A 13,747-nucleotide genomic window follows, 5' to 3' on the forward strand; every position below is an offset into this window, starting at 1 on the left:
ATGTTCAACCTAACTATGCTGACCTCCTGTGAGTACTTGACTATGTTTAGGGAGACGATATTTAAAATGAAATGCGTATAAATTGCCACGATAGAAGATGGCCTTTCTCAATAAACCTGGTTCATATGTTTAGCTATTTAGGTTCGTCCAAAGTTTAAGGACATATTTGACAATAATATTCTAAAAACATAAATTAAAAGTTGATTATGTGCGCGCGCGCGCGCGCGATGATCTCAGTGCAATGGGGCAAACCAGAAGCCGAGGGTACATCATCCCTCATACCTGTTTTGTAATTTCCAGAACCTCTGAACTCTTCTTTTTTTTGGGCGTGTTTATAAAGTAACAGATTGTAGGGCATAGTACAAGCCCTTTGAGCCAGGGATTAATAACTATGTTTTCAACTCTTACACGGATACTTCACTTTACTAAAGCGTGGTGCTTTAGCTACCAGTAATCCCTGCACGTACAAGCCCCCTTTTTGAAACAATGAAATCTATTACGATCACGCACCACAATATTTCGATTCTCCATGGCTGATATTACTTTAAAAGCAGCATGGCAATCCTCACACATCCGAAGGTTCTTCATTATCCTAATTGACATTCCAGGTGGCAATTTCATCAACCCAAAAACAAGAGCCAATTTTTCACTATGGCGAAAAAGAAACTCTTCCTTCTCTCCATCTTCCACGTCAAGAAGAACAACTGAAGTATTTGGTACGTAACCCTTTAGCTTCATCTTAACAAGTAACTTTTCCCACATTCCAAATATCTCTTCAGCTTCAGGATGACTCTCGTCTCCTGCTACAAACTCATGAACAATCCCATCAATGGTGATTGAACTCCATCCCGGAGTTTTCTTCACCCCTCGATGTTTCATCAGCTTTCTGATTCTCGCCACTTTTTCCCATTGTCCAGCTTCTGCATAAACATTCGATAAAACAATATAATACCCGTCATTGAGTGGGTCCAATTCAGAAGTGTGTCTAATTGCCTCCTCGGCCAATTCAATGTTCTTATGAACTCTGCATCCGCCAAGCAGAGCACCCCAAATGACCCCATTGGGTGCTATAGGCATGTTCACAATGAACTCGTGAGCCTCTTTTAGAAGGCCAGCACGACTATATAAATCAACCATACAACCAAAATGCTCGATTTTAGGTTCTATCCCATAATCTCTAGTCATCATGGTAAAAAGCTCACGACCCTTGTCTACTAATCCCAAGTGACTACAAGCATGAAGTAGTGCAACGAAAGTTACATCGTTGGGTTTCATTCCTGATCTAATCATTTTATCATATAGTTCCAAAGCCTTCTCTCCTTGTCCGTGCATTGCAAGCCCTGCAATCATAGCTGACCATGACACTATAGTTCTTTCTCGCATGGCTTCAAAAACTCTGTAACTGTCTTCCAAGCACCCACATTTCACGTACATATCAATCAGGGTGTTGGATATATGGACATTTTCATGAAACCCACTTCGATTTGAGTATTCATGGACCCTTCTGCCAAGATCCAAAGCACCCAAATCAGCACAAGCTGAAAGAACGGCCACTACTGTCACTTCATTTGGCCTTAGACCTTCACTCTCCATCTCCAAGAATAAACGAATGGCTTCCTTTGATCTCCCATATTGGACAAACCCAGAAATCATTGATGTCCACGATCTTACATTTCTCTGAGACATTTTAGAAAACACATCATGAGCCATATTGAGATCCCCCGCCTTGATCCATTGGCTTATCATTATGTTATAGGTAACAACGTCTCTTTGAGGCATTTTGACGAACAGAAGCCGAGCATCACTCATTGCACCGCACAGCGCGTAAAGATGAACAATCATGTTCTGTAAAATCAAGTTACTCTGAAGACCAAGTTTCTCCAGATAACCATGAACGATTCTGCCATTGAGAACGTCCAATAAATTCGCACACGCCTTGAGAACAAATGAACACGTGAAATCGTCAGGTAAAACATCGACCTGACGCAGGTGATAGAAAAGGAAGATGGCGTCTTGAGGTGAATCTCCTTCAGCTAAGGTCTTGAGACACGAATTCCACACAACAATTTCTGGCTTTTCGAGGGTCTGGAAAATCCGTCGGGCGTAAGCAAAACTGGGATTGAGAGCACAAACGAGGCCGACTCGAGTGAGAGGAAGAGAAGAGAGAGGAGTGTGGTTTTTAATGAGAAGGGCGTGAACCTGTTTGAGCTCCAACGGCGAATTGAAGTTTCTGAGAAGATTGGTTTTGAGAATTTCAGGAACAGGTGAGTGAGAGGAAACTTTGGGTGGGGATGCAGAGTAAACCTGAAGCATCTTCTATTTGCCAATCATTTGATACGAGGATCGGGTTCATAGACATGTCAAGTTTACACGCAGTTTTGTTAATATAAAAAAATACCCTTGAAAATGCCAAATATCAAATCATAGAAGTTTTTTTTTTTTTTTGACCAGAGAAATCATCGAAGTTGGATATACCAAACCAACATAATTGGATTAATTCAGTACTCTCACGTTCATATAATGTGATTTATATAGTGTAATTTTTAGTCTTGTGTTTAAAACTGAAGGATAATTATGAAATGTTGCGAAATCGCGTCACGTCCCTCACCTTTTTTCCATTCTTTAGAATGTCATTTAAACACCCCTCTTCGGCACCAGTGATCCCTCCAACAGCGACCACTGGAGCTCCATGCTGGTATGTCGCTGGGTTTTGTTGTCAGATATACATTGATGATTTCTCCCAAAAAAAAAAAGAGATATTGATTAACTTTTTCTTTTCCCTAGTAGTTGTTGATTAACTTAATGGTTTCAGAAGTGTTTTTAATTATGAAGTAAATATGTGGAGGAGATTATCTCGTTTCGAAAAAGTGCTTCTGAAACCACGGTTTAGGGATACCCAAACAGGCCCTTAATGAATAATTAGTTGAATATCCTAATATCCTAATATGCCACCAAGCCCAACGTTTTAAATGGCTCTATGAATAGTAACTTTATGAGAGAAGCCATATTAGGATTACAGGGTCGTGGCTTGGAGGTTTTGTTTTCCAAGATATATTGACTGAGGATGACTGGTATAGTGGCGTAAATGTATGTTACAGAATTCAACCCAGAAAAGGCAAAAAGAATGTTACAGGGAGAAGAAAGATATATGGGCCAAATGCATGCTCAACAACTATTAATCTTAAACTCACAGCAGACCATTGCATAGGATCAAATTGTTTTTTTATTTATTCAAGGGCCAACATGTACAAGAATAATTTGGAATACATGGATGATGATTTCGTGTCCCTCTTGAATTGCACTGTATCACTACAGTTCCCAACATTAAACATTATAGTTCTAGGTTCAACATTATGTATACAACCACTAGGCTCATCATTTGTGGTATCTTCAATAAATTAACATCAACACCATGAATACAAATTTACAAACAGGCCATATCACTTGGTCTAAAATCCTCTCCAAAATCCTCTTGGTATATCCCTGTTTCGAGAGGCTAAGAACGTCTCATCAGCATCACGGTATGAGATATCAAACACTTCAGAGAAGCAGTTTGCTCAGTCCCATTCCCAAAACAGCTTCCAGAAAGCCACCAGGATTCATACCTCAACAACTTAAATAATCAGCAAACTCTTGAAATATTAGCTTCGGAGCTGCCTTTGCCTGAATTGACCTGTTGAAGCAATGTTTTAAGCTATAACAATTAAGGAGCAGCCGTTTTAACTCCTTCACCCCAATGCCTTCAGATCTGTGGGTTTTAGTTCGATGTGCTTCCCTATCCTGAAAACACAGGCAATGAAAAATAATTCAAATGGCAGTTGCATGCCGCTATGCATGCTAAAGAATGGTTTGGTTAAGAGCTAAAATTTAAAACGTGGTTATTACCCGAGATCTGATGGTAGTTTAAAACCACCAATGCGTACTCGCTTTAATGAATGAATCTGGAACAGGAAACAGAAGTTGGAAAATAAGTAGGGAAAATTGGTCGTAGCTCCCAAGAATTGGGGCAAGAGTTCATACACATAAACTAATGAATTTTATTCAGATTACAGATGCCTCTTCTTTCTTTTCGAAGTATACCAAATCATCCTCAAAAATCAGAAATTATTCGAACTTAAATGGGTTAAATCTGATTAAAATTTTTCCTCTAAAGATTCTCTATAAACCTAAATACATTTTTAAACTAAAATTAAATGAAGGGTATTTTTATCTTCTGAAAAAATTGGACTTAAACGTTGGATCCATTTAGTTTCAAGGAAAATTTGTGCATTCAACGAAAGTCATGAAAAGTATGTGTAATTTACTTTAAAATAAATAGATTAGACATGTCACATATGATGTCTTTCTTGGTAACTTTGGATGAACAGATGATCTTACTGCAACTAATCATATAAGTCCATTAGACTAGCATTTGAGGTTTGCAAGGCTTCCCTATTTCGGTCTTTTTAATTTTTTTCACCTGATAACGATATGTTATCCACCTTTTTTCTCTCTCTCTCTTTTTTTTAGCCTCCTGTTTATAACTCTGCTTCATCTATAGCTAAGTAGAACTTAAAACTGCAGATAAACAATTCAGTCATATATTTGCCACTCGCCATGGTACATATAACCCGTGTGTTTGATGAATCTCATATTATTATTTAAAGCTAACCTCAAGCCCAGCACTCTTCACAAGTTCACGAACTTCATGTTTCCTCCCGTCATGAACCTACAAAAATTCCAAACAAGGAAGCAGAAGAATTAGGTTCAGGTTTCTTCATCTTCATAAAAGTAACATGCTTCAGCAAGGAAACAGAGCAAAATAAACCAACGGTTGCCAGTGAGGCCATCTTGAATAATGACGATCTCTGTCTCCCGTTTTATCAGTAAAGTCCAACCAGAAACCCCATGTCACATACAGATATATACAGCTTGCCATTGAGGGCCAAAAGCCCAAAACGAAACCATGGGTATGGCTTAAGAGGCCTCGTATTGAGTGTTTGGCATAAAAATGAGCAAGCAATATAAGAACAAGACGAAAAAAGGATTTGCTAATAATCAATTCAGGTCATTCATTTTGGAGTTCCTTCGTACAATTGTTTCAAGAAGAGAGGCTGAAATTATTCAATATTGACTAATTATAAAGAGTTTTCAACTGAAGACCCTAGTCCAAGAGAAGTCGGAATGATGCATATGATAGAGAGTAAATCATGGGTCACTGTGTCAGCTAAAGAATAGTTAACGACTAAATATTGAAGTTTCAAATACAGTTAGCAAATTATATGTTAAATATGTCAGTTTTAAAAATGATCTAGTGATCAGGAACAAAACCAAAACAAGAGGAAGAATAAACATACCACAATGCGAAGACGAGCTCTAGGTGCATCTGGCTGGTGTGGAAGCAACTCCACAAAATCAGGTACACAATGAAGGCCCTCAATGGTTATTCCCTCGCTTATGGCTATTAGATGCCGCTTACGTACTGCACCATCAATTGTGGCAATGTATCTAGCATGACAAAATGTGACAATATTAGAGACAAAGGAAGGGAGAGCTTCTTCATTCATGGAATTATAATATAGAGAAAAAATGATACAAGAAGCAAAACCCATGGGCAGACACTCACTCCTTTGATAGATTAGATGATGGGTGTGACAGTCTCTGAGCAAAATCACCTGTAAATAAGAGGCAATGTATATGCACTTAGATGGAAACTGTTGAAGTTTGGATTTGATTTATGACCAGAACTAAAATGAACTTGCTTTACATACCATCATTAGTCACAATAATTAATCCAGTAGTAGCAACATCAAGGCGCCCTACAGTGAAGAGCCGAGGTTTAGGTACTCCCGGACTTCTTTTACTCTGGAAATAATTTATTTTATTTTAAATATCAGAGATGCTTAGAACAACAAAAGGAGAAACCGCAGCCTCCCATATTTGATGGTAAATTAGAATTCATAAATAAGACTCTAATCATAATGCACGAAACAGGCGCTACAACTACAAATAAGGTCAAAATTTGCACATACCCAATTCTTCAAATAATCATCAAATAGACCTATTACAGATTTAGACTCCTTCTCCCCAGATGAGCATATGTACCTATCAAGGCACAATTCTGTCAAATTGTAGGAGGGCATAACATGGACCAGAATCATAAATTCGGCCAAACAACAATCTTCATGCAACATACCCTTTTGGCTTGTTCAAGGCAAAATACACCTTTGGGGGCTGCTTTTTAGGGAGACGGTTCCCATTTACATAGATAACATCCTTTGCAGGATCAACTCTAGTCTGCGTTTCAAAAGAAATGCTATAAAACCACTAAAATTGAGTATGACGTGAAACATAAGACAAATACTAAGAATAGCTTTTGCCACAACGCCATTAAGAAAACAACAAATAAAATATATTGATGAATCATTTCTTCTCTCCTGCTCAAATTTTGAGGACACCGTAGTTGACGTAGAGGAAACAAACCTGAGGAGTATTACACACAGAGCCATTAACAGTAACCTTGCCTTCAAATATAAGCTCCTCACTATTCCTTCGGGATGCAACTGAAAACAAAAATATAACCTGACAAGTGTAAGACACAGACGCATATAACTGCATGAAGTCAAGAGCTAAGGACCACCGTATGATATGCCAATTATAAATAGAGTTTAGAAACTAAATGTATATGTTCGGCCTAAAATGCTCCAACATAATTGGGCCTGGGATAAAACCAGACTCCAGCATTAATAAATGGCCCGAGTATGGAAAGAAGTGTCCTGGTCAAAACAGAACGATGATGTTTTAAAGCAGAGGGTTTTTTTCCGCCACATGAAGGCTTTAGTTTGGAATGCCTTACCAGAATTCGGAAAAGAACTCAGTAGGGATAAATACACACGTGATCAGAGATAGCACTAACAAGGGAAACGGTCGAATTATCAAAGTTGTATTGATCTTCATGAGTCCATCTGAAACAAATAATGACAACGAAATTACCTCCGGCAGCGGCAAGAACCTTACTTAGCCGCATTCCCGAGTCTCTGAAATTCTCATTGTAGAACCTTCGGGCTGCTTTGGAATGCTTCGGCTCCGCAGTACTCTTTTCAGCTTTTAGCTTCTTCTTCTTAGTACCAGTTTCGGAATTGGCCACAGCCTGAAGAAGACTCGCCGGAGGATGGGCTTGGAGCTTGAGGTTTCCATCCTCGCCACGAACAATCCAGGGAATAAAGAGCTGCCCGGCGCCTCCGGGAGCATCATCGTCGTCAGGAATTGGTTCTGCCTCAGCGGGCTTGGGTTCAAGCTTGGGCTTGGGTTTAGGGGGCGCAAATGAGATGTTGAATTCTAAGGAAGACGCAGAAGAAGAAGAGGTAGTAGATAAGGAGCAAGTGAGACGATGAAGCGTGCGAGAAGATGAAGTGTTCGTGAGGAATGGTTTGGCGAGGTAGCGAAAAGAGAGGGACGACAGTGCAGCCATTGATGTTGCCACTGTTGAAGAAGCCATTCTCAGTTGAGGATGATGATGCAGCGCGAAGCTAACGCAGATATGAACCAAATGGGCTGGGCTTTGGTGTGATTATGGGCCTCTTGATCACAAGTGGGACTACTGAACCCAAAAGGAAGCCGAAAAGAAACAACAAAAATGTGATTTATTTCGTTTTGAAATATGAGTTATCTTTTATCTCCTTTCTCCTTCAACAGCTCAAAAGGGCGGAAACACATAGACACAGAACCAAAGAAGCAACGTGAAAATGATTACATACTAGGCAGGAAATTGAAATGAAAATATAATAAAGCACCAAAGAGAGGTTACCAATGATGCATGCGCTGATGGACAACTGCGAGAGAATCTTTAATTTGGCAGGTAACAGGATGACAAATTGTTTATCAACTACGAAGTCAATTTGTCGTCCTATGCTGTTTACTAAATAATAAAAAGCATGGCTTCATTATTCAATAATCAATACCACTTATTGCATTAGCAATTTTTTGAAAAATGATTGACACACACCACCGACCTTGCTTCATAATCTGTTTCAAGTCTCGATTAAAAAAAAAAAAAAAAAAAGCTATACTAGGCCCTCAATAATCAGAGTGAGAATTTAAAACTTTGTTGAATCTCTGTGACTGACAGGTATAGTTGGTGAATTCTGACAACAATAAGCCTTACCTTATTAGATGGATAAGGCTACATGATTGCACGAAACAATTCTTGCAACAACTAAGAGCATAACACACACACACACACACACACACACACACAGAGACAAAAACTCCCAAGAAGTTCAAGAACCCGAGAAATTTTATTAAATGATAGATCATTACAATTGTTCTTGTTTGTCCCTCATGGACCCAAGAAGAGATAGACTCGGTGATGATGAACAGAGAAATTTCTGTATGTGATTAAGGGGCACGAAAATTTCTGTATATGGTTAAGGGATAGATAACGAAAACGCTCACTAATTAATTGTGTTTTCCATCATGGAACTGAGCATTCTTTGAGGATTTGAAAGTCTCTAAGAATTCTTTAGCCTTTTTCAGCTCTTGCTTCTGCCTTGACCTGTCCCATTTGTGCTCAGCAGCCAATATTTCAATAACGCGAGGTAGTGCCCGTCCTGCAGCATCAGTGTCAAGGAAAGCGAGACGAGACCTTCTTGCAATGAAGTCAACAGCAGATTCGCAATATTCATGACGTGCACAGTAGGCCACTTCTGCCTCCAGAAACGGGTAGCCATGGGCGAGTCGCTTACCAAGATTTTCATTCTACCATTAAAAGAAAAGAGAGAGAGAAAATCAGACACAATATAAAGCCATAAAACTAAGGAAACTCATAAAAAAAAAAGGCATGATGCACTGTAATAAAGGAGATATTCTTATCATGTAAGATGACATAATTAAAACCCCATGGCTTCTGAACTTCAACTCAACTAAACTAGATCAATGATCTCACAACATCTCGGTATACAAATCAGTTTATATCACAATAGGTTTATAATTTATATAATGTTGATTCAGATTTTAGTCACAAGGGCTTCAGGTTATCATAAAATGTAGCAAGGATCCAAGCCAGCACAACAACAGTGAATTAAGTATAACTCCAAAAGAGTTCTCTATCAATATAAGACCTCGAAGCTCAACCCTGAATAAGAAACAGTGGTAATTCTTTCAATATACGGTACAAGTGCAACAAACTAAGATAGAATTCTAAAGTACAATTGCAACAAAAATAATTATTGAATCGAAATGGGATGAGTTTCTGACAACATCATACATTCAAAACATGCTTAGTTCAGAAATATAGAACAATGAACGGATATATTGTTGTACATGATAAGCAGATCAGTTCCACATTGGAATTTACTAATTTAAACCATGACCCCATCCCTATAAGGAACAGGTGGTGCCATTCAGGCAAAATCAGTCGCCCAATTTATAAAGTTCTAAATAGAGACATATGAACTCAATCGACGTTGGAAAAATCATCAGACGAATTTCAAACTAAACCTTGGCTGGCCAAGGTTATAATATGACAATAGGTAAAAAAAAAAAAAAAAAAAAGCAGAAAGCAATGTGTTTTTATCAGAATGAGAGCGTTTCAATAGTGATAGCTGCAATTTCTAAATAAAACTGGTGGTGACACCAAAAAATCAATGATGCTGACAACAAATTGGTTATGCTTGGTGCTCACGATCTTACAAATCTACATAATATAACTGACATAACATAAGCAACAAAAAATACCAAAATTTCTTTTCCAAATACAACTAAAGACAAATATACAGTAACACAAACCAACCTGAGCTATGGCAGCCACACGTTCAGCCAATATTCCATATGCACGAGACAAGTGCTTTGCAGAAGCAGTGTCCATTACTCCAGGAACAATTTTACCATTATGTGATCTTTTCATGCGCATATATTGTTGCGCAATAACAGTAAAATGTGCGGGATCCCACCCTTCACCACCAACAAGACGCAGGTTGCTGGTCACACATCCACTAGCAGCATTCAGCTTTCCAGCCTTAATAGCTGCATCAACTGCGTCTTCTGCCATGCTGAAACATATGGAAGTAAGCATACTATTTGGGTGTAACAAAAATGTTAGATGCAAGAAAATAAGGATGAGAAGGGAAGAAAATAACAAGGGAAGCAGGAACAATACTTGCAAAATGGAGTTACTAAGCGAACAATGCAACTAAGAAAATGACAACCTAGGAAGTAGACGCATCAAAACAAATGTTCAACAAAGATATGTCAGCTCAGCCCATTCAATATTTACCTGCGATAGGTGGTCCACTTTCCACCAGTTATAGTGACCAAACCAGGATAATCCTCACAAACAACATGATCCCTGGAGATACTCTCGGTATTTTTTGCTGATGGATCCGTTGCTAATGGGCGAATTCCACTCCAAGCAGAAAGAACATCTGTGCGTCTTACCTAAATTTTCCCACCATTTTTTAGTCTAAACACAAGCAGGCTGCGTAAAAAAGTTTATAAAAGGAATGACTCATAGATTGAATGGTTCCTCACTAAAATTTTCTTCCTTGAATGTGATCAAAATTTAAAATTCATGACCCAGAAAGGGGGGTGCTTCTGTTATACGAATGGAGCCAATGAATATCAGACACACATTTTCATTTTCCCACCAATGATGATGAAAAATAGTTAGCCAAAAATGTATGTTAGACAATGAGTCCAAATCTAACATTAGGCACACAAAAAAAGGAACAAAAGAAATTTAAAAACTTTGTGTTACAGGGATACCATACTTTAACGTTAAGGTAATCAGAGATGGCATCCAAAATGAATTGTATTTCATCTTCATGTGGTTCTGGAAGTAATGTAATGGGGGTGTTGGAATCTGTGGTTCCAGCCACAGTTCTTCCCAGCCATGGTAGCATGAAAACAACACGGCCATCCTTAGTTTTAGGAACAATTAAGCCCATTCCTTCAGGAGAATAATAATCAGGAAGTACAATATGTACACCGCTGCTGGGACAGATGATAGCTCTGGCATCCTTGTCAGCTAATTTTCTTACAGAGTCACAAAATGGCCCAGCCGCATTCACAATTACTTTTGCATACGTATCAAACTCTTTGCCTACACAATTTGAAATACATCTTAAATAAACAAAAGTAACCAAGCTTCAATAAAACATTCTAGTTCTGAGATTAACACTCGCAAAGTCCAGAGTGCTCAGTCTAACAAACCCACTTAAAAAAAAAAAACCGTTCATTTTGCCCAATAACCCTCCCCGGGCCGCAACCCCCCCCCCCCCAACACAGACATATCTCTTTCCATTTGCAAGATATAGTACATTAATTGCTCTGACAACAGTGCATAATTTCTTAGCAAGTGAACCTTAAGCAAATATAAAATAAAATAAAAGAAAAACAACATTCAAGTAAGAACTAATGCTTTTAATAACTGAGATGCAAAGTTCTACAATTCTATATTCAATAATAAAATAAAGCTAATTGTTATGTCTCGCCAACTGATATAATTCATTGCTTCTGGAGTGAGGATGTGCATGTGGAGGGAGGTTAGAAGTGAATGTGCAATAGAATAGCCATGAGCTTATGTCACATAGTGATCATCCTTTAAAATAAGCGATATTCCCCTCAAACACACTCATGTCATCTTAATGAATTTGGGATAGACAAATTGTCAATAATATAAATAAGAGATGTCCCAAATCCCTAGTAACTATTTGAAGTAAAGGGATGTTAGTTACCAGATAGATTGTCTCGGATTCGTGCCCCAATTATTCGCTCACCAACATCATCCTTCAGAAAGGAGATAACTTCTGCATGATTCAGTACTGCTGCACCAGCTAACGCAGCAGTACAAGCCAATCCAACATTAAGTCTTGAATCATTCATCTGCCCATCATAATAAACTACTGTGCCCCTCAAGCTTCTACCTTTCCCCTCCCTTGCTAGAGTAGGGAAGAGTTCAGCAGACTCTTTTGCAGAATAATATCTTGATAAATGCAAGAGTCGTGCTCCTGCGACCAAATCGTACATTTTCAATCCTATCCAGTAGTACACTACCTCAAACCAGTCAAAACATGGTGTCATGCAAGGCAAAGCATTGCATAGGTGTGGTGCATTGTCAATAACCTGTTTACGCTCCTCAAGTGCATGGAATACTAACTTCAGTTGCCCATAGTCAAGGTTAAAGACAGCTTTCTCCAAGTAACGGACACCTGATAGTTTTCAGAAACAATGAAAGATTAGAACAACAACTATTTGGAATGAGACGGGGGAAATAACATGAAGAAAAAGCCCATGCATAAAGGAAATTGTCAGGCAATTGGTATCTAAATCGTGAAGATGCAAACAAGCCTATATAATAGTTGTGCTGATTCTCATGGGTTTAACTTGATTTTTAAATCAATTCCTCAAGCTTCAAAATCACAAGAACCACTGACCTTCTCTGACTTCTCCTTTTATAGATATTAATTTTATTAACCACATGTCATAAGTTATCATTTATCAATGATTGTAGTTCTACCACAACTTTCTTCTAGAAAGTGAGATCAGTGTAGATCGTGCAAACAAAATGCTCAAAAAAGGACATCCAGAATGCATGACTAAATCGACTTACTGGAATGAGCATTCATGCAAAAGAAAATTCGCAGGCAACTTGATTCAGAATAAAATAGGTGCTTAAATTTCGTTAGACTTTCAAAGAACCAATGCTTCAAAAAAAAAAAAATCCAAGCGTTGAATTTACTCCTTTAATTAAGCATCCATTACCACAAAGTGTTGACCAAAGTTTTATCGCCTACGATTCTGCAATATACACAAAAACACGTCCGAACATCTGTACCTCCATGAATGAGCTTCGTGGAGCGGGAAGAAGTTCCAGAAGAAAAATCCTCTCTTTCAACGAGACCAACCCGGAGTCCTCGGGTCACAGCGTCGAGTGCCACACCACTACCGGTGGCGCCACCACCAATAACAAGTATGTCCAGAGGATTGGCCGAGCTGGCACCGATCAAGGCCGATTGCTGGACGTCTCTGGAGGGAACAACGGCGTAGGGGTCATAGATCTTCTGCCGAATGGCGGCAAGCTGAGCAGGGCCACCTCCATGATCACTGGCAGAGATCGGAGGATGAAGAAGAATCGAGCCACCGTAGGCGGTAGCAACGGCGGCTCCGACGGCCGAGCCGAGTCGCCTGAGGCGCGCAGAGGAGGTCATGGGAAAGATAGGGAGGAAAAGTGGGCCTTCTTGTGTACTTTTTGGGATGGAATTACTGTGAACAAGACGTTCGTTCCCTCGGGAAGCGGTCCCGAATCACGAGTGGTGGAATGGAATATTTACCAAAATCAAATGTTGCGACGACGCTACCCAACGGAGCATCCGCTGCTATATAAACTGCTTTTGCGGTGCGACATTGATAGTACTAATAAGTCACAGAGCGGTTTGGATCAAAATCAAGTCATGGGAAAAATATTACGTATTTGAATTTGAAACTGGGAACTTTTTTCCGTGTTTTGACCATTTGAATCTGCAGAACTAGATTCATTGTACCGTTTATCAATTAAAAAAATTGTAAGACTTTACAATTTGGTATAAACAGTGTTTATTGAGTCAAAGAAGAATAGGAATTAAGTGATAATGAGCCAAAAAAATTACTAGCATAATAACTAAAGATTGAATTGTTCTTTTTTTTTTTTCCTTTGTATATCGGAAGAAAAAGATTGAATTGTTCTCCCCAACAGTGAGCCAATAAATTAAAAAATATATAATGACAAAAGAAT

The 13,747-nt window shown here is 38.8% G+C and overlaps 3 protein-coding genes across 4 annotated transcripts; all 3 read right to left on the bottom strand.

Moving 5' to 3' along the window:
• Positions 1 to 444: 444 nt before the first annotated feature.
• LOC114745013 (pentatricopeptide repeat-containing protein At5g66520-like) lies at positions 445 to 2,313 on the bottom strand. Its single transcript, XM_028933156.1, has one exon. It carries the CDS (start codon positions 2,311 to 2,313, stop codon positions 445 to 447), a length of 1,869 nt encoding a protein of 622 aa, XP_028788989.1.
• An 887-nt stretch (positions 2,314 to 3,200) lies between these two features.
• Positions 3,201 to 7,458, bottom strand: LOC114744985 (putative ribosomal large subunit pseudouridine synthase SVR1, chloroplastic). Of its 2 annotated transcripts, XM_028933122.1 has the most exons (10): positions 6,973 to 7,458; positions 6,463 to 6,542; positions 6,176 to 6,276; positions 6,012 to 6,084; positions 5,751 to 5,844; positions 5,606 to 5,654; positions 5,337 to 5,487; positions 4,652 to 4,708; positions 3,886 to 3,941; positions 3,201 to 3,780 (listed from the first exon to the last, which is right to left on the bottom strand). In XM_028933122.1, exons 1-10 carry the CDS (start codon positions 7,448 to 7,450, stop codon positions 3,729 to 3,731), a joined length of 1,191 nt encoding a protein of 396 aa, XP_028788955.1. In that variant the 5' UTR covers positions 7,451 to 7,458; the 3' UTR covers positions 3,201 to 3,728. The 2 variants fall into 2 exon arrangements, with proteins under 2 accessions (XP_028788955.1, XP_028788956.1); XM_028933123.1 differs by lacking the exon at positions 3,201 to 3,780 and having other exon boundaries at positions 3,882 to 3,941.
• Positions 7,459 to 8,255: 797 nt separating this feature from the next.
• Positions 8,256 to 13,381, bottom strand: LOC114744982 (glycerol-3-phosphate dehydrogenase SDP6, mitochondrial). Its single transcript, XM_028933119.1, has 6 exons — positions 12,812 to 13,381; positions 11,712 to 12,185; positions 10,746 to 11,077; positions 10,253 to 10,413; positions 9,770 to 10,028; positions 8,256 to 8,736 (listed from the first exon to the last, which is right to left on the bottom strand). Exons 1-6 carry the CDS (start codon positions 13,182 to 13,184, stop codon positions 8,437 to 8,439), a joined length of 1,899 nt encoding a protein of 632 aa, XP_028788952.1. The 5' UTR covers positions 13,185 to 13,381; the 3' UTR covers positions 8,256 to 8,436.
• Between the last annotated feature and the right edge of the window lie 366 nt (positions 13,382 to 13,747).

This window comes from Neltuma alba, unplaced genomic scaffold, assembly GCF_004799145.2.
Source record: "Neltuma alba isolate B1F8T4 unplaced genomic scaffold, ASM479914v2 tig00004508_pilon, whole genome shotgun sequence".
Lineage (NCBI taxonomy): Eukaryota > Viridiplantae > Streptophyta > Magnoliopsida > Fabales > Fabaceae > Neltuma > Neltuma alba.